The 20868-nt window shown below is 38.1% G+C and overlaps 2 protein-coding genes and 1 pseudogene across 2 annotated transcripts; 2 read left to right on the top strand and 1 right to left on the bottom strand.

The window, feature by feature from the left end:
• Positions 1-7224: 7224 nt before the first annotated feature.
• LOC116135060 (probable aquaporin NIP7-1) lies at positions 7225-8472 on the bottom strand. Its single transcript, XM_031420760.1, has 5 exons — positions 8320-8472; positions 8028-8252; positions 7761-7955; positions 7537-7598; positions 7225-7456 (listed from the first exon to the last, which is right to left on the bottom strand). Exons 1-5 carry the CDS (start codon positions 8470-8472, stop codon positions 7225-7227), a joined length of 867 nt encoding a protein of 288 aa, XP_031276620.1.
• Positions 8473-9459: 987 nt separating this feature from the next.
• LOC116135059 lies at positions 9460-15274 on the top strand (annotated as a pseudogene).
• A 328-nt stretch (positions 15275-15602) lies between these two features.
• LOC116135076 (probable aspartic proteinase GIP2) lies at positions 15603-17040 on the top strand. The gene has a single exon (XM_031420773.1). The coding sequence runs from the start codon at positions 15640-15642 to the stop codon at positions 16966-16968; it is 1329 nt and encodes a 442-aa protein (XP_031276633.1). The 5' UTR covers positions 15603-15639; the 3' UTR covers positions 16969-17040.
• Positions 17041-20868: the final 3828 nt, after the last annotated feature.

Below are 20868 nucleotides of genomic sequence, written 5' to 3'. Positions count from 1 at the left end.
TTTTTTTTTTTTTTTTAAGCTAGTTTATGCACACATCGCCAATTTTGGAGGTTCATTAAACATTATATAAACCTAATGAACAAATAACTTAAGGTACCACATGGTTAAAGCATGTTTACTTTAACTAAGGAATACTCATATAATGCTTCTTATACTAACTTTTAAATAAAAAATTAAAAAGTAATATGATAAATCACAAAGATACGTCACTTAAATTTGCATCAAAGTATTACTCTTTTGCACTATTTTAAGCATTTTAAATTTTTCATAGCAAATTAAAGTTTATCAAAATAATATGAGTAGTCTAAGATAAGATATGTACATAATATGAATTAAAACTTAAATGAGTAAAGAAATTGTAAGCTTAAACCTTTTTAAGTTTAATTAGTGGATTCGAACTTTTATATTTAAAATAAACACAAAGTTATAATAATAAATTTCTTTTAATTTCATTCATCATTAAATTTAAGATTGATGAGGTGTCAAATCAAGATCTGAAATGAATCAAGTGCAATTGTAATCAAAGGGCACCAACATGGAGTGTTGTCAATTACGTATCACTTATGCAACTATTAAAATAGAATTTACCATATTCTCAGTTTGTAAAGATAAAGTTCAATTATTCTCATTCATTATGGGTACAAAATCTCAAGCAACTAGTCACTCTTTCTGTCTCACAAACACTTTTTTTTTTTATTTTTTTTTGGGTAATACGTGACTCTCAAGACCCATTAAACACCTTACAACCCCAAAGTGATTTGAATACAGGAAATCAATGAAATAAGTAAACTTTTTTTACCACTAAGACCAACACTTTAATTTTTTTTATCTAATCTATATATTTAATTTCATAAAATTGAGCTTCAGCATACACAAATACATACGGGTCCAAGTTTATAACATACAAATTACAAAACCATGGATGCACCCTAAGATTCCTGTGTTCTGATTGCAACTTGAACCTTAATAAATGTAAAATTTTTGTATATTAAATTAGCAGACTGCAGTTTCCACATGCTAGGACTAATTATATATTTGGACAATTATATATCCTAAGTGCTCTTCCTAGTCACACCCAGACCAAAGGAATATTATTTATCTTTCACTTTATAATATATTTTTTAAAGGGAATTTTTATGTGCAGGAATCTAAGATTCTATTTAACATGGTTGTTAATTTGGAATATATCGTCAATATAACAATTAATTTACTATTACGTTGCTTCCTATGAATCTCTTGCGCTTGGACTTACCCAAAAGTGTTTAAAACCATTTATAAAAATTACATATTTGAATAGATAAATAAAATATTTTATAAGAATAAGCTTGATTGATTTAGCTTATGGGAGACGGTATTAAATTAATTATTGAGAGGGAAGCTTTTATGTAATGTGGTATACTCCAAAGGAGAAATCTATCATGATCCAGATGCTGGGCCCCTCAACTGAACGGTCAAGGCACAACTAGTTGGTGGTGATGATGTGAAAGAATGGATAAGGTGGGATTGTTTGCTTCCGGAAAGGTAGGTTACGGTTCATCGGGAAGTCTATCATAGATGACGATGATGCGGCCATGTGGGTGAGGTTGAAATTTTTCTCCGGTCCAATCCAAGTGGTAAAATTTTGAACACCCCCGTACCTCAAAAAAGAAAAATAGAGTTAAAAAATAATTAATAAAAGAGTAAAATAATGAATAATTGGGAATATTATTAAAGGGGTAGTGGCGCCCATGGTTTTGAAATATGGTCCACCGTTTAAAGTGTGGGGGAATAAATTTCTTCCTTTTATCGTCAATCTTATCTCAACATGTTAATTGAGTTATTCTTATCTGAGATTTGCTTTACTTTCAATTAATTAATAATAAATAAATAAATAAAAAATCTCAATTATTCATTATTAGTAACCATTATGTCTCACTTCAAGGCAAAACCAAAATATTATTTTGGGGCCAATTGAATTTTTTAAAATAATATTAAATGAGTAAACAACATGTTCCCACCCACGGTTTGGTGAAATAGCAAGTTTTCATCCCTGGTTTTATAAATATTAGATATCCACCTTTAAACCGACAACGTTAAAGATTTTTAGGTTTTGACACAAGTGTAAATGGTGCTATTATCATACTGCCCATAACAAAAGAATTAATAAATTACTTTTTAACCCCTAAATTAATAGAATATGAAAAATAAGCATTATCAACCCCTACTTCATTGAGCCGCGAATCGCCGACCACCACCCTCTTTTGGTCCGCACGCTTCAAAGTCTTTGCCGGTTGATCCCGACGTCAGAAGCTAGCCTTGACCCCACTTCTTTCTCCATGACACCTCCTCTAAAAAACGACCAACACCCTGAACATCAATTGCTCGTCGATCGTCAAAATTACATTGTTAGGGTTTTGCGCAATTGTCGTGGCTTTCCAACCAAATTTCGGTTGCTCCCTACGTTGGAAATCTTTCCCAACACCACCAACTACATCACCAACTCCTCCCAACCAAAACTCCCATCAACCCGAATGCCAATTGCTCACCATTTGTCGTCCGCTACCTCCCATAGGGTTTTGCAAATTTGTTGATTTTTGGGCTCAACTGAAGTTTTATTTTGATGATTTGAGCGCAGATTGATGATTGTAGGTTGATTGGATTTGTTTTAAAGTGTTTTGTGTTGTTTTTTCTAGGCTTTTGAATTGATTCCGGCATTAGAGATCAGAAATCTTGAATTGACACACCACCTATTCAACAAAAGGCCCAAGCCAATTTAGACAACGTCTTCCCTCAAAGCCCAACAGCGTGCGCGCCAGTGTTGACGATGTTGGAATCAGGCCAGATTGCCTTGAGATGGTAGTCGTGCATATGTGGGGTTCGTTTTAGATTTAATGTAGTACAAATGATCACTTTACACTTTGACCGTTATATTAAACATTTTTTTATTAATTTAAGGGTGAGAATCTGAAATTTATGAAACCAGGAGTGGAAACTTGCCATTTCGCCAAACCTTGGATGGGAACATGTCGTTTGCTCATATTAAATTTTATTTAATTTTTCGAACAAACTGCAATGGCACAAAACATTTTTATTAATATAGACTAATATGAAAATTGTGATTATTTTGATATATAAAGATTATGAATTGTTTTGATTTAGATTAGTGAGAAGAGAAAATCTTATTTAGTATTGATGCATGATAATTGATTTTATTTTATTATAGGAGAGGCATTAAATTTGTAGCATAAATGTAAGGAAATATATTCTAATCTGGATTAGTTAACCAATTTTATAAAACTAAAAGATGAATGGCATGTTTAAAAAATTATAATTTTTTATATCTAATTTATTCTAATCTAGATTTTTTTTTTTTCTTTTTGAAAAAATTGAAGCACGCTTTTAGCCCTTGTTAGCTTGCATCTAGAATCTAGGTATGCCCCGGGAGGGCCTGGACTTGCATTGAAAAATTTGTATTATATAACTTCTTTTTAATTNCTAGAAATCTTTCCCAACACCACCAACTACATCACCAACTCCTCCCAACCAAAACTCCCATCAACCCAAATGCCAGTTGCTCACCATTTGTCATCCGCCATCTCCTTTAGGATTTTGCAAATTTGTTGATTTTTGGGGAAGCTTGACTTTGATGATTTGAGCGAAGATTGATGATTTTAGGTTGATTGATTTGTTTTGAAGTGTTTTGTGTTGTTTTTTCTGGGCTTTTGAATTGATTCCGGCATTGAAGATCAAAATTCTTTAATTGACACACCACCTATTCAACAAAAGGCCCAAGCCAATTTAGACAACGTCTTCCCTCAAAGCCCAGCAGCGTGCACGCCAGTGTTGACGACGACAGAATCAGGCCAGATTGCCTTGAGACGGTAGTCGTGCATAGGTCGGGTTCGTTTTAGATTTAATGTAGTACAAATGATCACTTTACACTTTGACCGTTATATTAAACATTTTTTTGTTAATTTAAGGGCGAGACTCTGAAATTTATGAAACCAGGAGTAGAAACTTGCCATTTCGCCAAACCTTGGATGGGAACATGTTGTTTGCCCATATTTAATTTTATTTAATTTTTCGAACAAACTGCAATGGCACAAAACATTTTTATTAATATAGATTAATATGAAAATTGTGATTATTTTGATATATAAAGATTATGAATTGTTTTGACTTAGATTAGTGAGAAGAAAATCTTATTTAGTATTGATGCATGATAATTGATTTTATTTTATTATAGGAGAGGCATTAAATTTGTAGCATAAATGAAAGGAAATATATTCTAATCTGGATTAGTTAACCAATTTTATAAAACTAAAAGATGAATGGCATGTTTAAAAAATTATAATTTTTTATATCTAATTTATTCTAATCTAGATTTTTTTTTTTCTTTTTGAAAAAATTGAAGCACGCTTTTAGCCCTTGTTAGCTTGCATCTAGAATCTAGATATGCCCCGGGAGGGCCTGGACTTGCATTGAAAAATTTGTATTATATAACTTCTTTTTAATTTAAATTTATGTAATAATATTGACAAAAAATAAATAAATAAATAAAGGAAAGATAATGTTCAAATATCATTAACAAACCATTGGTGGGTGGTGTGATGGTAAAAGAGCAAAGAGGTCCTACATGGGTTTCGGAGTTCCAAGTCCTCTCAGATACTAATAAAGGTAATCACTGAGGGGATTTACTCGATAATTCACTTCAAAACTCTGAGAGATTAGTTGAGGTACGCTCAAAATGGCCTAGACATTCTCGCTCACAAAAAAATAAAAAAATAAAATAAAATATCATTAGCAGTTGAAAGTTGGTGAAATTAAATATTCACCATAACAATCATAATGTGGAAATTTTCTCATATTGGATAAACCAATTAGATTAGCTGCTTGTGTCTTAAATTCAAACCAAATTCTAACCACAGACAACGGGTGATTGAATATTAAGAGCACATAAATTGAACAAACAAAAATTGTTAGGTGCACTTTTAGTTCAAGTAATATTGTCATAAAATTTTTCTTTAATGCCCTTTGCTTACCCAAAATATTGGCTAATTAACATATAAAAACAATATTAATCATGGAGTAGTAAAATTTCAAAACATTGTTGTTCATTAGAACACCTGTATTTAAAGAACCCAAAAATACGATAAAATTAATTTCTAGACGTGTTAAAATAACCCATAATTATATATAAAAATAAAAATAGAGATACTTTTATACCTTTTATGAAGAGTATGGGTAAAGTTAAAGTGAAAGAAAAGGAAAGAAGGGGAATGGTAGTTGTTGAAGGTCTTAATATCAAAACAAAAGCAAGATGGATAAATAATAATAATCGATTGAACCAAGGGAAAGCACAACCACTACTGCCGACGAAGGATTAAGACTTGTGCAGATCCACATTTTCAATTTGCATCTATCTCCTTTGACCTTTAAGATTCCTCCAATGCCATGGCCACAATATCAATATCAAGATCAAATTTCATAAAACCCATACGGAATATTTCTATCAAATTGTCAAGTTAATAGGCCAGCGTCTTTTGTTTCTATAATTTCAATTAGGAATATAATTGTAATTATCAATTCTTTCATCATCTAGGTCGAGTCAAGTCCAATTACATACCAAATTGATGTTGAAATTTGGGAGATTAATATAATATATACAATTTAAAATTTCAAGTGTCCGGATTCATTCTTGAAGCTGTAAAATATGATTTTGTGGAGTTGTTATTTAAGTATTCCATTTCTTTTCTTTTTAAAATACTGTTTGAAAAAGTCAGAAGTATTTTGAACTCTTCTGGAGGAATTAATGACTGATCAGGTGATACTACAAAAACCCATTTGATGAAGTAACTAGAAAACTTAAAAGATTGAACTCAATAGATACTTCTGAATATCTTAAGATTTGATTGAAAGCTCTCGTATATATTGTGCTCTATTTAATTACTATAAATACTGTTCATCCAGTCATCGCCCTTGGATTATTCACACAAGTTATTTAAAAAGTAAAAGAAGCCAACCAGAAGGAAAAGATTTTGCTTATTGTAGCCAATCCAGGTTGTTTGGAGAAAGAATTGATTGTCTCAGGCATTTGGAATTTGGAACTTCATGCATGTCTTTTATATGTATATCCCACTGGCTGCCGCTAGTTTTTGTTTTGGTGTTTAAATTTATGAACACTTGCATTTTTATATACAGGAGAAACTCATTAAAATATGATCACTGAGAACTAAGTTCTGATGGGTATGTTATATTTTTTTCTGTATTATCTCTTTATGCCTCTTATTATCCTATGAAAGATACTGAAAGAGTAGTTAATTATATTGACAATCACCCATATTAATTTCTTTTGGTAAGAGGGAGCCCACTTCAAACTTTTTATCGTTTTCATCAGACTTAGGAGAGGTTTAATGCCATTTCTAGACTATCCATTAATTAAGGCTCTAATGACGCAAGAAATACTGTGTTTAAATGGTTTGTTTAACGATATTATGGGTTCTAGACAGTTCGGTGTCCAATCAGAGTGACCATTTGTGGAAATTTGGATCACGAAAAATCTTCAGTAATGGACTTTGTTTTGGTTAGAGTTTGCTTATTGGATGAGGAACCGCGAGGCCCCATCCTTTTTGGAAAAGAAAAATTATGAAATAGCAATGTGGTTTACACGTAGCCTTGGCGTATGGGTTGTGGGCAATGTGGGTAACCCTCCAATTGGGTGGTCCTTTCTGAATATGTGTAGTGATACGAATATGACTCTTTATTTAATGCAAGAATGAGACAACGTGACCGGATTTCAATAATGAATCCCAAGTTCTTTCGGTTGTTGAAGTTGTGAAAATTTAGTGGCTAGAATTAAAGATTGAAAGGATAAAATGTGGCTAGAATTAAAGATTGAAAGGATAAAACATTCATCTTTCTGATAAGGACCCGGTATGGTTTGTTATATCATCTATTACGAGTCTACTGTGCATGCCTACTTATTGAGTTCCCACTGTTAATTTTGGACAAAGTTTGGCCCAAAATCTGAGCACAGTTGAGTGTGAGGTTTCAAACTTTCGGTCCATTTAGGCATTAATTTGTAGAAGCTGATATATATCACAAAAAGGAATGGTGTTTTATTGATATCTTCTCAAACCACCAAGGAAACTCATCTCTCAATCAATTTTTATTCTCACTACCCAAATCTAAATGCAGTTGTATTTGGATCACAATTTGTCAGGCAATTTTTCCAAAAACGCCTGCTCAGACATGTTCATCTTGTGCTCTAACTCCTAAGAACATTAAGGAGTGACTAAATTGATTGGTGTTCTGAGAGGAATTTGAATGTCGAAGACGTAGGAAACGATACAAAAGACCACCTGAAACAGCTCCTATTATAGGGGCAGTAATATATATCCATATGTCCTTGAAATTCCCGGATATAATTGCAGGCCCCAGTGATCTTGCAGGGTTCATTGATCCTCCTGAAACAGGCCTGCAATGGAAAGCCAGGATAAATTGGAAGGTGATTTTGAGAAATAGGACTTTAACAAGTGTAGAATTTGTTATACTGACCCTGTAATAAACACTGCAAGCCCAACAACTATTCCAACAACAATTCCAGATATATTGCCAATCTGCAATTTTATTCAAATTCATGTTAATTCGGTCTTCTTTTCCAGGATAAATTATGCATTTCTCATTGTGCTTCTAATATTTTATATCTCACTTGAAAACTATGGCAACAGATGAATACATGGAAACTGATTTGAGTGGTTGAGAAGACAATTTCTCCTTACAGATGGAGCTTCATATGTCAAAGATGCAACAAGGAAGAAGATAATGAAAGTTGCGAGGAGCTCCACCCAGAAGGCAGAACTGCAGCCTTGGAGTGGACGAGTAGTCATAACATCATATTTTATGCCGTAAACTAACTTCCCGACAAATGCTCCAAACACAAATCCCACTGTTTGAGCCAATATATAAAGCGGAACCTGATAAAAGATAATCACACATTCAAGTTTTTGTTACTAAAATCTCCTAAAGAATAAACTTTGTGAAGTTACCTTGGACCATGGAAAACCACAAAATGTCGCAAAGGCTATTGTAAGAGCAGGATTAATATGTGCACCAGAGATTGGGCCTATGCAGAAAATCACCACTATAATTGTTAATCCTGTCGTGGCTGCTGATTCCATGAGCCCCACTTCACCACTCATCAACTGAGTGTTTGCTATGTTCCCAGTTAGACAAAACATCAATATGAAAGTCCCCACCATCTCCGCAATTACCTGCAAATATATATGACTCATGTTGCTTTCAAAAAATAAACTTAATGCTAAGTTTCATTAATTGTACCTCACGGGCATGGTTTAGATTGTTCCTCAATGGAAGATCTTCACTGATTGGCATTTCAGCAGAGCCCGTCTCTTGATCATCTCTAGACTGGCCACTGCTTGATGCAGAATTTGAAAAATCAGGAGGGGGTTGTTCTCGGAGAGACAATTTCATTTTCTTTTGTTGTGTGACAAAAGAAAATGAGTGAATAAACCCAGGCTTCAGGCTTTAATGAATGACAATTAAAAGAGGTTTAAATATCATGTACAATAATTAAGCAGAATTGTTTCTTGCATGTCATTGATCTATTTAATGGAGGATTAAATATGGTATAATGTGTTTGTTATTCACACTGTTTCGGCTACTTGAAAGATTATGTTGTTTTGGTGGCGACCGAAGCGGGAGCTCCAACACAATTCATGTGTTGCTCCCAAATGGTGGAAAGGGAAAACGAGACTCGTTTGTGCTTGTCAACTGTTTCCTCAGAGTAAGGCTTAAAGATTTTGTCCCAACAATCTCGATTTTGGTAAGCTTTCTTTTTTTCTTCTTCCGTGAGGATACATGTTATACCCGAATTGCTAATCACCTTTGAAATGAGATAACTAATTTATAAGTACTCGTGCAATAAGACTGACTATTTCTTGACCAATTCTACAGTGGGCGAACAAGTTCAGCTCCTACAATAGCCATGAAAACATTGCTCTAACTACCATGTGGATGGTGAATACATTCGCTTGTATATAAGCTTTTGTCATTCCAGGAATTCAGAGCCTCTCTATCACAATTCTCATTGGCTCAAGTCCATAACTTTTTTTGTATTTACTCTCTGTTGAACCCAATTGACACAATTCAAGTTAAACTTCAAGTCACCTCCAGTGGATCGATCTCTAATCTCTCTGACTGTTCATTACTTCACTGGCCTTTGTCATTGCTTAACGAAGTATCGTAACTTTAAAATGACAATTCTGCAGTCATTGACTAGGAAGCATCCGTTTTCCGTGCTTTCATGAGCTGCCTCTAAGTCTCTTGGCAAAGAGCTTTCCCTTTATCTTAACATATTTGTAACATGCATGTACATGTTGATAATACCGGATTCAAGGTGAACCATGGCGCCCAAGATAGTTTAACAAATTCTAGTTCCTTATGTTAACCTTCATTTCAATGAAGGTTTCAGCTTAGCCTTACCAAACGCTTGTTGCACCCATCATAAAAGATGCTAACACTTCCCTCTATAGGATCACCCTAAAATTTCATGAACACAATGCCATTGACATCAATGCTCCTTTGTTATGGCACATCTGCCAGCGCCCACGCCCTTCTGTTGGTTGCTTATCACCCGAATGCAGCGAAGCCCGGACATATCTCTCTGCCTTGTGCCCTCCACCAACACCACCTTTTATAAAATTGGCCAGTGCGATTGCAATGTCAGGCCTGTAAACCCCGTCACCAGATCATGCGTCTCGTCTCAAACGACCTACAAAGTGTCAAAAGTTTCTGTTTTTTTCCAATTGATTTCCCATAGCAGAGTACACTAGTATATGTAGATACACGATAAGCTATTCTAGGATATACATGATCTAAGGCGATATATGGTTGACCCTTTAAGAAGGGATTTTACAATGAAATACTTTCTTAAATAAACTAATATGATCCTTGTATGACACTCACGCCAACACGCCCCCTCAAGTTGGTGCATAGATGTCTCTAATGCCCAACTTGTCGAGTGAGGTGTAGAAATTTCTGCTGGATACAGCTTTAGTGAGTCATCTGCTAGTTGGTCTTCTGCACTTGACAAATGGAACCGAATGATTTTCTCTTCAAGATTTTGTTTAATGAAGTGCCGATCAACCTCAACGTGCTTAGTCCGGTCATGTTGGATAGGATTATAGAGATGTCAATGGCTGCCTTATTATCCAACAAGTTCATCTCTGAGTTGGGAGCAAAGCCTATCTCAGTCATAGCCTTCTCGCCAAAGAGTTCACACCCCCCCTTGCCATACCACGAAATTCGGCTTCAGCACTAGATAGTGCAACCACCTTTTGCTTCTTGCTCCTCCAGTAACGAGATTTCCTCCTACAAAGGTGAAGTAGCCTGAAGTCGACTTCCTATCTGAAATATTTCCTGCCCAATCTCGTCGGTGTATCCATCCACGTTCAAATGATCATTTTTTGTGAACATTAGTCCTTTTCCAGGAGAGAACTTTAAATACCGAAGATTCTAAGTTACTGCATTCATATGAGTTCACTTGGGCAGTGCATGAATTGGCTCACTACACTTACTGCGTAAGCAATGTCTGGACGAGTATGTGACAAGTAAAAAGCTTACCACTATCCTTTGGTATCTCACTTTGTCCGTGGGCACTTGATCAGCATATACCCCAAGTTGATGTTTTGGACAATGGGAGTATCAGCTGGTTTACATTCTAGCACCCCACTTCCGATAACAAGTCTAAGACATATTTCCTTTGAGATAAAAATATGCCTTGTTTTGATCTAGATACTTCGATTCCCGGAAGTACTTGAGTCCCCCTAGGTTCTTCATCTCAAACTCAGCTGATAATTGCTCTTGAAGCTTGAGATTTCTTCTTTGTCATCACCCGTAATGATCATGTCGTCTACATAAACAATTAGCGCCGTCACTTTTCCAGATTGGTGTTTTAGAGGGTAGTGATCTGAGTTACTCTGCTGAAGCCACATTTTTTCATAGCTGTACTAAATCGACCGAACCATGCACGGGTGATTGTTTTAACCCGTACAAGGCTTTTTTGTCTTGCATCTACTATCTTCTGGAGTTGCCGAGTACCCAGGTGGGACTCTTCTTTTCTAAATTACCATGGAGGAATGCGTTCTTCACATCAAATTTGTGTAATGGCCAATCTAAATTTGCTGCAAGAGATAACAAACTCTAACAGTGTTTTTTTGCTACTGGTGAGAAAGTTTCTTGTTAATCTATACCATACACTGTGTGTACCCCTTTGCCACAAGCCTCGCTTTGTGCCTATCATGGACCCATCAGCATTATATTAATGGAGAAGACCCATTTGCACCCTACTTTTTTCTTTCCTTCAGGTAATGAGACCACTTCCAAGTCTCATTTTTTTTCAAAGCCTTCAATTCTTCTTTTATCGCTTGACTCCATTGTGGGTCAAGTAATGCGTCTTTTCATTTCGAGGAATGAATCTGAGGATAGTTTATGTGCAAAGGCCTTGAGTGGTTCGGATAGTCTGTGAGTGGACACATAGTTGGAAATAGGATATTTGGATCTTCATCTTCCACTTCTGGAGAGTATCGGCTTGGTGGTTTGCCACGGTTATGTCTGAAAGGCAACACATACTGCACAGGACTATTCATGTTATCAGTAAAGAGGATATGGTAGAGGAATTTACCTCAGTGATATTCTCAGGAGAGGGCCGTCGTACTAAAGAGGGGGAACTATCACTTGTTGTTGCATCATTTGAAGGCAATCACTGACAGGTGCATGTGTTTCATACATTCCATATTGCACGTCTTTCAAGTGTTTCAGTACATTCCTATTTGCTGGTTTTTCAATCTCAATATCTCCATCATATGTGTTTTCTGATTCACCCTCCAATTCTAGCCATGTTGTTGCTAGCCATTTACTCTTCATCTGGAAGCTCCTCCTGAAGAGATGATTTGGCTGTAGGTGATGGTAGAAAGTCTCTTCTTCGAGAAAGGTGACATCCATGGTGATGTATGTGCATTTAGTGATGGGGTTGAGCATCGATACCCTTTCTGATGCAGAGCATATCCCAAGAAGAGACATCGGACTGCACATGGATCCAACTTGGTTCGTTGGTTTTTATGAATATGAACGAAGAACACGCATCCAAAGATCCGGGGAGGAACGCTTAACACAGGTGTAAGATGTTGCTCGAGAGAGTCTGCAGGAGTCTGAAAATGAAGGACTTTTGAAGGCATCTGTTGAGTAAATATACGGCTGTGGCAACTGCATCATCCCTGCCGAGAAGGCACATGGGCTCCAATCAACAAGCTCGTGCTGTCTCTAAGATATGTCGATTTTTCTCTCCGCAATGCCGTTTTGTTGAGGAGTTTGGGAACAGAGGTTTCATGAATGAGGCCTGGTGTTGAGGTAAGCCTGAAATTTTGTATTGACATATTCACCTCCATTGTCGGTACGGAGGGCCTTATGTTAGCAGAAAATTGTGTTTGAATCATCACATGAACGACTGAAACACTCCAAACACTTCATCTTTCCGTTTCAGCAAATACAACCAAGTCATTCGAGTGCAATCATCAACAAATATGACAAACCATTTATTTCCAGATGGAGTAATAACAGGGGAAGGTCCCCAACATCTGAATGGAATAAAGAAAAGCTGTCTTTTTTTGTGTGGCTTACGGGGTAAAGAACTCTATGACTCTTGGCTACAATACTGTCTCACATTTAAATGATAAGTGTTGTAATGTAAAAACAAAGCTGGAAAGAGATGTTGTAAATCCAAAGGAGATGTCCCAAGCGATTATGAAGAAGCCAAATTTGCCGTTCTTGTCAGTGGTTGTGTGTCTGATCTGATTGGCTTCCCTGAACTGAAGTCATCCATGTAGTAGAGTCCCCCTTTTCTAGTACCACGCCCAATGTCTCCTGGTGAGAATATCCTGAAGAAGACAAAAAGTAGGATACATTAATCAACACACTTAAGGTCAGTTGTAACTTGACTGACAGAGAGCAATTTATTTGATAAGATGGAACAAATAAGGTATGGTTTAGGAGAGAGAGGAGGATCACACTGTTCCCGCTCCCGTACTGGATATTGGACTCCATTAGCATTTGCAATCAAGTTCTCCTGGCTGAGTGATATGTAAAATCATGAATCGAAAGTCATGTGATCGTAGCCCGGAGTCTATAATCTACATGCTATCATCGTGATCATGACATGTAATCACACTTGTCCACGTTACTTGATCACTGAGAGGTGTGGACGGATTCGTCATTCTGGTTGAGCAATGAAAGATAGTTGTGGTTCACACTTGCAACAGCTGCCTTCCCTGGTCCTTCATTAGTGCCAGGCCCCTCACGTTTTTTCCTTCGAAAATCTTCCACCACTCAGGATACCCATGTAACTTAAGCAAGTTTCACGGGTATTTTTCATGTTGCCACAATGGGTGCTCCCTCCATCAGTTGAGGTTTTGATTTTGGTTTTCCAGGTTTGAATCCTCTGGATGCCATAACTCAGACCTGGAGCAATGTCACTACTGGATGTCATTACTGCTTGCCTAATGTCTTCATGTCGACATGAGCAATGCCTGCTCAACGAGGAAGGGTTGTAATTGAAGCACATCACTTCGAACCTTGTCCAATCGATCTAACCATCAAGGAAACATACTGATCTATCTTCCTGTAAATGAGTTATATTTCTGAATATCCCCTGCACATTTCATTGTTAGGACGACGAAAATCAATTTCGCGCCATAAACCTTGAAGATCATTGTAATATTTTTCAATGGATCCACCCGCCTGCCTCATGCGAGTTACACGACGCCGAAGGTCATATACTTGGGATTTATCAGTCCCATCAAAAAAAGTTGTAGCAATTGAATCCCATACCTGTTTAGCAGTTGGGAATCGAATAAAATTACCAATCAAGGAGGGGTCCAGTAGTTGATTAGCCATCCTTTGACAATGCATTTTCAGTTCTCCATTTCCGGAAAAATGGATCAGTTTTCGAGAGGTTGTGGAGAGTCGCCAGTAATATATCCCTTTTGTCTTTCCCTGAGATATACATCTCAACAACTTGGGACCATAAGGCATAGTTGGAATCACCCAACTTAATGCCAATAGGAGCATTTGAGGAATCGGATGAGTCTGAGAGGAGGTATGGACTTTGTCAAGGCCTCTGTTATTTAGTTGTCCAGTCAACGAGAGTGGACCTGCCATGGTTGCCGAGATCCTAGGATCTTGCTCTGATACCATGTCAAAGTTTCTGTTTTTTTCCAATTGATTTCCCATAGCAGAGTACACTAGTATATGTAGATACACGATAAGCTATCTAGGATATACATGATCTAAGGCTAAATTATGGTTGACCCTTTAAGAAAGGGATTTTCCAATGAAATTTTCTGTAATAAACTAATATGATCCTTTATGACAGCTCACTCCAACACAAAGATCTTATTATCTCTTGGACAGATGGTAAAAATCCAATTGTCGGCATCAACTTCAATCATTTGTTTGTGTAATGTGCCCCTTTAAGCCTCCCGAAGTCTCTCCCTAAAAACGTATTTGCCGTAGCAGGCCTTTCTATGGCTCCACTTGCTCTTTCAATGCACTCCTTATCTTGGATTAACCAAGAAGTTTGCCTAGTAAAAACAGGGTTCGTGGGGTGATCTTCCTTGGTGATGATCCATATTATCTACTGAGTGTTCTTTCTTACACTCCATTGGTGAAGAGACCAAATTCACCTAAATATTATATCAGTCTTAAGGCCATATCAATTAATGGAAAGGAAAGTAAGTTAAAATCTAAGGTGTTTGATTTTGACTCCTTAGGTTATGGTGGTGTGATGCTTAGTACAATTGTTCCTTACACTACCCTAAGAAGTGATATTTACAAAGTCTTTGTTAAAGATTTTGCAAAGGCTACGAAGGGCATCCCTCAAGTTAAGAAGGTGAAGCCGTTTGGTTTGTGCCTCAACTCAAGCGAAATTGGGTTTAGTCGTGTTGGTTTTCATGTTCCTCAGATTGACTTGGAGATGGAGAATGGGAAGAACTGGACAATAGTTGGAGCAAATTCAATGAAGCAAGCTGACAACGATGTGGCATGCCTGGCCTTTGTTGATGGTGGGAAAACGGCCCAACAAGCGGTTGTGATTGGTTCATACCAAATGGAGGATAACTTTTTGCTGTTCGATCTGGATCAATCAAGATTGGGATTCAGCTCTTCCTTATTATTCTACAGAACCACATGTGGTAACTTCAATTTCACACCAGCGGAGTGACCATACATATTGTATTCTAATATGATTAAGGTCCTACTAAAAATTAGTGACGAAATGATGTAGTTTCCTAAAATGACAAATAAATATCAAAATGGTCCTACAGAAAAGAAGCTAAATGCATGCATATCTACTTGTCTGCAGTGATTTATTGGCTTGATAGTGCTTAACAATTCATATACGATAAAAAAAACTTTTTATCTTTCTCTTCACAGCTCACTATTTTGGCAACCAAGTCCAGTCCACCGTTGACTTTGGGTCGTCCATTGCGGCTCAGAAAAATATATAAATACCGCCATGCTTACACTCTTCAACCAACACTAGTCCTGTTCTTCTTCTCTCTGCCGATCTATCTCACTTCCCTGACCATGGTTTCTTCTAATCATTTAACTATTTTCTTCCTCCTTTCCCTTTCGTTCTCCCTAACACAACAATCTTCCAAGCCCAAAGCACTACTGCTCCCAGTGTCCAAAGATACCTCCACTCTACTGTACTTAACCCATCTCAACCTTGGAACCCCTTTTATTCAGAAAAGCCTCGTTGTTGACCTTGGAGGAAGATATCTGTGGATAGAATGTACAAAAGATTACAAATCATCCACTCACAAGCTTGGCAGTTGTGGGTCGGCTCCATGCTCAGTAGCCCACTCTGATGAGTGTACTGTATGCTTGTCTGGCTCTAAGCCAAAGTGCCTCGACAGAACCAAGAGGCCTTGTTATATCTACCCCGAAAACACGCTCAGCAGTGGACATGCTGAATTTGGAAACCTTTCCATGGACAGAATTTCACTCCAATCCAGAGACAGCTCCACATCTGGACCACTTGTTACAATTAACAGTTTTATCTTCGCCTGTGCTACTCATAAGCTCCTCCTGAATCTTGCCAAAGGTGTTAAGGGAATGCTTGGATTGGGAAGGCATCCTGCTGGGCTACCAATTCAACTTTCGTCCGCATTTGGTGGAAGTTTGCGTCGAAAATTTGCTGTATGTTTGCCTTCCAAATCCAAAACCAATGGGGTAATCTTTTTTGGTGACTCAAATTATTTGTTCTATCCAGATTATAATACTTCAAAGGCCATTGATTTATCATCCATGTTTACTTACATACGACTTGTTGTTAATCCGGCAAGCACGTCCAAAATTTTCGAAACGGGAGAGGCGTCAGCTGATTACTTTGTTGGACTTCGGTCGGTTATGGTAAACAAAAAAATAGTTCCATTTAACTCATCATTGCTTACTTTCAACAAGTGGGGTTTCGGTGGAACAAAATTAAGTACAGTCAATCCCTACTCTGTTCGCGAAACTTCTATCTACAGTTCTTTGGTGAAGGTGTTTGATGAGGAGATTATTGCAACCCATAATGTCAGTAAGGTTGCAGCTGTTGAACCTTTTACAGAATGTTACACCATTGGGCAGGTGGGTGTGACATTGACTGGGCTTGATGTCCCTTATATTCGGTTAGTGTTTGAGGACAACACATACTGGGAGCTCCACGGAGCTAATTCAATGGTTCAGATAAGCCGTGATGTGATGTGCTTGGGATTTTTGGATGGAGGGGATCAGGTAACAATACCAATTGTGATTGGGGCGCATCAATTGCAGGACAATCTTCTTCAATTTGATCTTGATGCTTCTAAGCTAGGATTTACTTCCACACTTCTCTCAAAAGAAATTAAGTGTTCCAACTTCAAATTCTGAAAGTTACATCAAATAGTATTAAAACTGCAGGTGCCATTGTTATATGATGATCTGTAGTACTCTGTTTTGTTATGCATTTTACAGTAATGAAAATAAAACTCTATTTCTCTAATAAAGTACATTAAAGAAACACAAGAAGCAATGGATAAGTGTTAAGACTCCCTGCAATAATAACAAACAACAACACAAACAGCCCAAGATAACAAAGAAATATTCACTCAATCGAGTCTCAACCAGATTGTATTTCTAGGAAATGGAAAGTAACAACCAAATAAATGGAAATCCAAACAGATAGATCCCAGCAATTCGGGGAGCTGGGGACCTCCCACAATGACTCTAAATTGATCTATATCTCTTCACCGACACTGACCCTTTATTTATATTACCTTCAAGACCACCAATTCTCTATACTAACAACTTGATTCCCCACTCACACAAATAACAACTGATTCCCCACTCACACGTGACTGTAACCAATTCTCTTAACAACCAATAGCAAGGCACCTCACACTCTTTACACATTCTGACCCGATTGTCCCTTATGCCCTTTGTAATGGTAAACATTTTTAAATGGGGGTCAATCAATACCCCCCCACCCCCGCCCATGAAGAACCACCTTGTCCTCAAGGTGGAAATGAGGAAATTGCAGTTTTATCACCTCATAAGCCTCCCACGATGCTTCAAACGGAGCCAAATCTTTCCATTTTATAAGGACTTCCCGAGAGCCATTTAATAGAGTGCGGACAGACAACACCTCTTCTGGTTGAACAAGTAGTTCCATGTCCTCGGAGAGGCAGGATGGCAGGGGATGAATGGATACCGATGTGTGCAGACTCCGTTTAAGTTGAGAGATGTGAAAGAATGGGTGAATTTTGGCTTTAGGGGGCAGCTCCAACCTGTAAGCAACCTGCTCAATCTTCTCTAGTATGGGGAAAGGACCATAAAACCTAGGATTAAATTTTTCATTCAGTTTTTTGGCCAAGGACTTGAAACAGTAGGGTTGGAGCTTCAAATACACCTGATCTCTGGGTTGAAAACTAATATCTCTAACGCGTAGGTCAACTGTTCCCTTCATTTGTTCTTGAGTGACCGATAGGTTATGCTTCAGTTCATCCAATATTGAATTTCGGGCTGCCATTTGCTAGTTGACTTCTTCCACAGAGGAAGGGTAATCTGTAAATCTGAGGAGAGTGAGTGGATCTCTTCCGTATAGGGCTTTGAATGGAGTCATTTTAATGGAGCTGTGGTGTGTGATATTGTACCAATATTCTGCCTAGGACAGCCACCTATGCCACTGCTTTGGCTGTGAACTACAGAAGCAATGCAAGTAAGTTTCCAAACAGCGGTTGACAACCTCCGTCTGACCATCGGTTTGCGGATGATATGCAGAACTGAACTTTAGCGAAGTACCAGCGGCCTTAAATAGTTCCTACCAAAATTGGCTGATAAAGATTCTATCGCGGTCCGAAACTATGGACTTAGGAAATCCGTGGAGCTTCACAATATCAGAGATAAAAATGGCAACTACATCCTTAGTGCTGTAGCGGTGGCACAGCGAAATAAAATGTCCATATTTAGTGAGTCGGTCTACCACAACCATTATGGTATCTTGTCCTTTTGCTTTTGGTAACCCGCCAATGAAGTCCATGCTGATATCTTCAAAAACCTGGGATGGAACGGGTAAGGGCTGAAGAAGACCTGCTGGTTTGAGAATAGAATATTTGTTTAATTGGCAAATGGAACACCTCTGTACAAACTCCTGCACGTCCCTCTTAATACCGTCCCAAAACACAATATTCATTATAAGTTCTGAAAAAACCTGAATGCCCCCCCCCCCCTCCCCCCCCCCTCTCTCCTGCACATCCAATTCCTTGTTCGGATGTGTTGGTATGAACCTCAAAAGGAAGAGTAAAATCTGGAACTGCCAGCATCGAAACTGAAGTCATTGCTATTTTAAAAGTTTCAAAGGCCCGTTGTGCTTGGTCATCCCATGCAAAAGAGTCATTTCACAGTAGCTATGTCAACGGCTGCGCGATTAAACCATAATTCTGCACAAAACGGCGATAGTAACCAGTTAAACCTAAAAATCCCCTTAGTCCTTTGATTGTGTGTGGGACAGGCCAAGTCGGCATTGAATCAATTTTCTGTGGATCAACCTCTACTTCTTTTGCTGAAATTAAGTGACCCAAATACTCCAATCTCCAACGGCCAAACATAAACTTCTTGTAATTAATTACCAATTCATGCTTGTTGAGAATTTGAAAGGTGTGTCACATGTGGATCAGATGAGTCTTCAAATCAGGGCTGTAAATAAGGATATCGTCAAAAAACACAAGTATGAATTTCCTCAAGATCGGTTTAAATATGGTATTCATTAAAGCTTGAAAGGTGGAGGGGGCATTGGTTAATCCGAAAGGCATGACCAGGAATTCGTAATGCCCCTCGTGGATCCTAAAAGCTATTTTGGGAATATCCTCTTCTCTAACCCAAATTTGGTGATAACCTGATTTTAGGTCCAACTTTGTGAAAATGGCTACCCCTGATAATTCATCCAACAGTTCGTCAATGGAGGGAATCGGAAACTTATCGGGTATAGTGATGTTATTTAGTGCCCTGTAGTCCACACAAAAACGCCAACTCCCATCTTTCTTCTTAACCAGCAACACAGGACTAGCAAACGGACTGGTACTGGGTTGTATAATCCCTGCCACTAGCATCTCACCCACCAACTTTTCAATTTCATTTTTTTGGGGAATAAGAGTATTTGTATGGGCGAATGTTAGGAGGTTTGGCTTGAGCTTCTAAGACTATGGCGTGGTCAGTGGGTCTTTTGGGTAGGAGCTGAGTAGACTGTTCAAACAGATGACTGAATTTATATACAACTACTACTACTGCCGGATCCATATGTTCCTCGGTTTCCTCTTCCTTGACACCAATGGAACAAAACTCAATCATATATCCCGCATCTTCCTGCTGTAGGGATTTCAACATTGCTTTTAAGGATACAACCTTCTTGACTAACGACGGATCTCCTTGTAAAACCACCATATTCCCCTCACTGATAAAGGCCATTGTCAGATTTCTCCAGTTCGCACAAACATCACCTAGCGTACTGAGCCATGAAACCCCTAACACTACATCTGCCCCACCTAGGTCAAATGGAAAATAATCCTGGCGCAATTCAAATCCCTGTATTCTCAATTGTACTCCTCTGCAAATGCCCTCCCCTCTTACTGTAAAACCATTTCCCACCATAACCCCAAATGTTTTTCCCTTTTCTACTACCAGACCTAATTTTCGCACCAAGTCATGTGAAATAAAATTGTGGGAAGCCCCACTGTCAACCAGCACAATCACCTATGTTCTTTCAATCAACCCTTTTAATTTTAAGGTTTTATTTGTGGTTACCCCGACAATCGAATGCATAGACAGGGCCAAGGGATTACCTTCATCGTTAATTTCTGGGATGGGAGGGTTTTCGTCGTTTTCTGTCTCATTGTCGTCGGTCACCAACAAGATCTGGATCGACTTGTTGGGACACCGATGGTTGGGTCCGTATTTCTCATCACAGCGGAAACAAAGGCCATTTTCTCATTTTTGCTGCAGCTCAGCATCGAACATTCGCCGAAAATTATCCCCGCGAAGGTTCTGCATCGTCGCGTCGCTGAATCGATTTCTGTCGTGAAATCAATTTGGGGAAAATGGGTGACCTAGGTTTGAATTTCATGATGGGTTGGTCCAATTTGGGCGAAAGGGTTCTGGGCTTGGGCTTGGGCTTGGGCTTGGGGTGACCCTAGTGTAAGAGTCCAACTTGTGTCCTTGGGCTTTAGCAAACCTGGGTTTGTTCTTGTCTAAGACCCAATTTCTTTCCTCCACGCGGTGGGCTTGGTCCATCAATGC

Source organism: Pistacia vera, unplaced genomic scaffold, assembly GCF_008641045.1.
Source record: "Pistacia vera cultivar Batoury unplaced genomic scaffold, PisVer_v2 Contig293, whole genome shotgun sequence".
NCBI lineage: Eukaryota > Viridiplantae > Streptophyta > Magnoliopsida > Sapindales > Anacardiaceae > Pistacia > Pistacia vera.
This window is presented reverse-complemented; position numbering and strand designations above follow the sequence as displayed.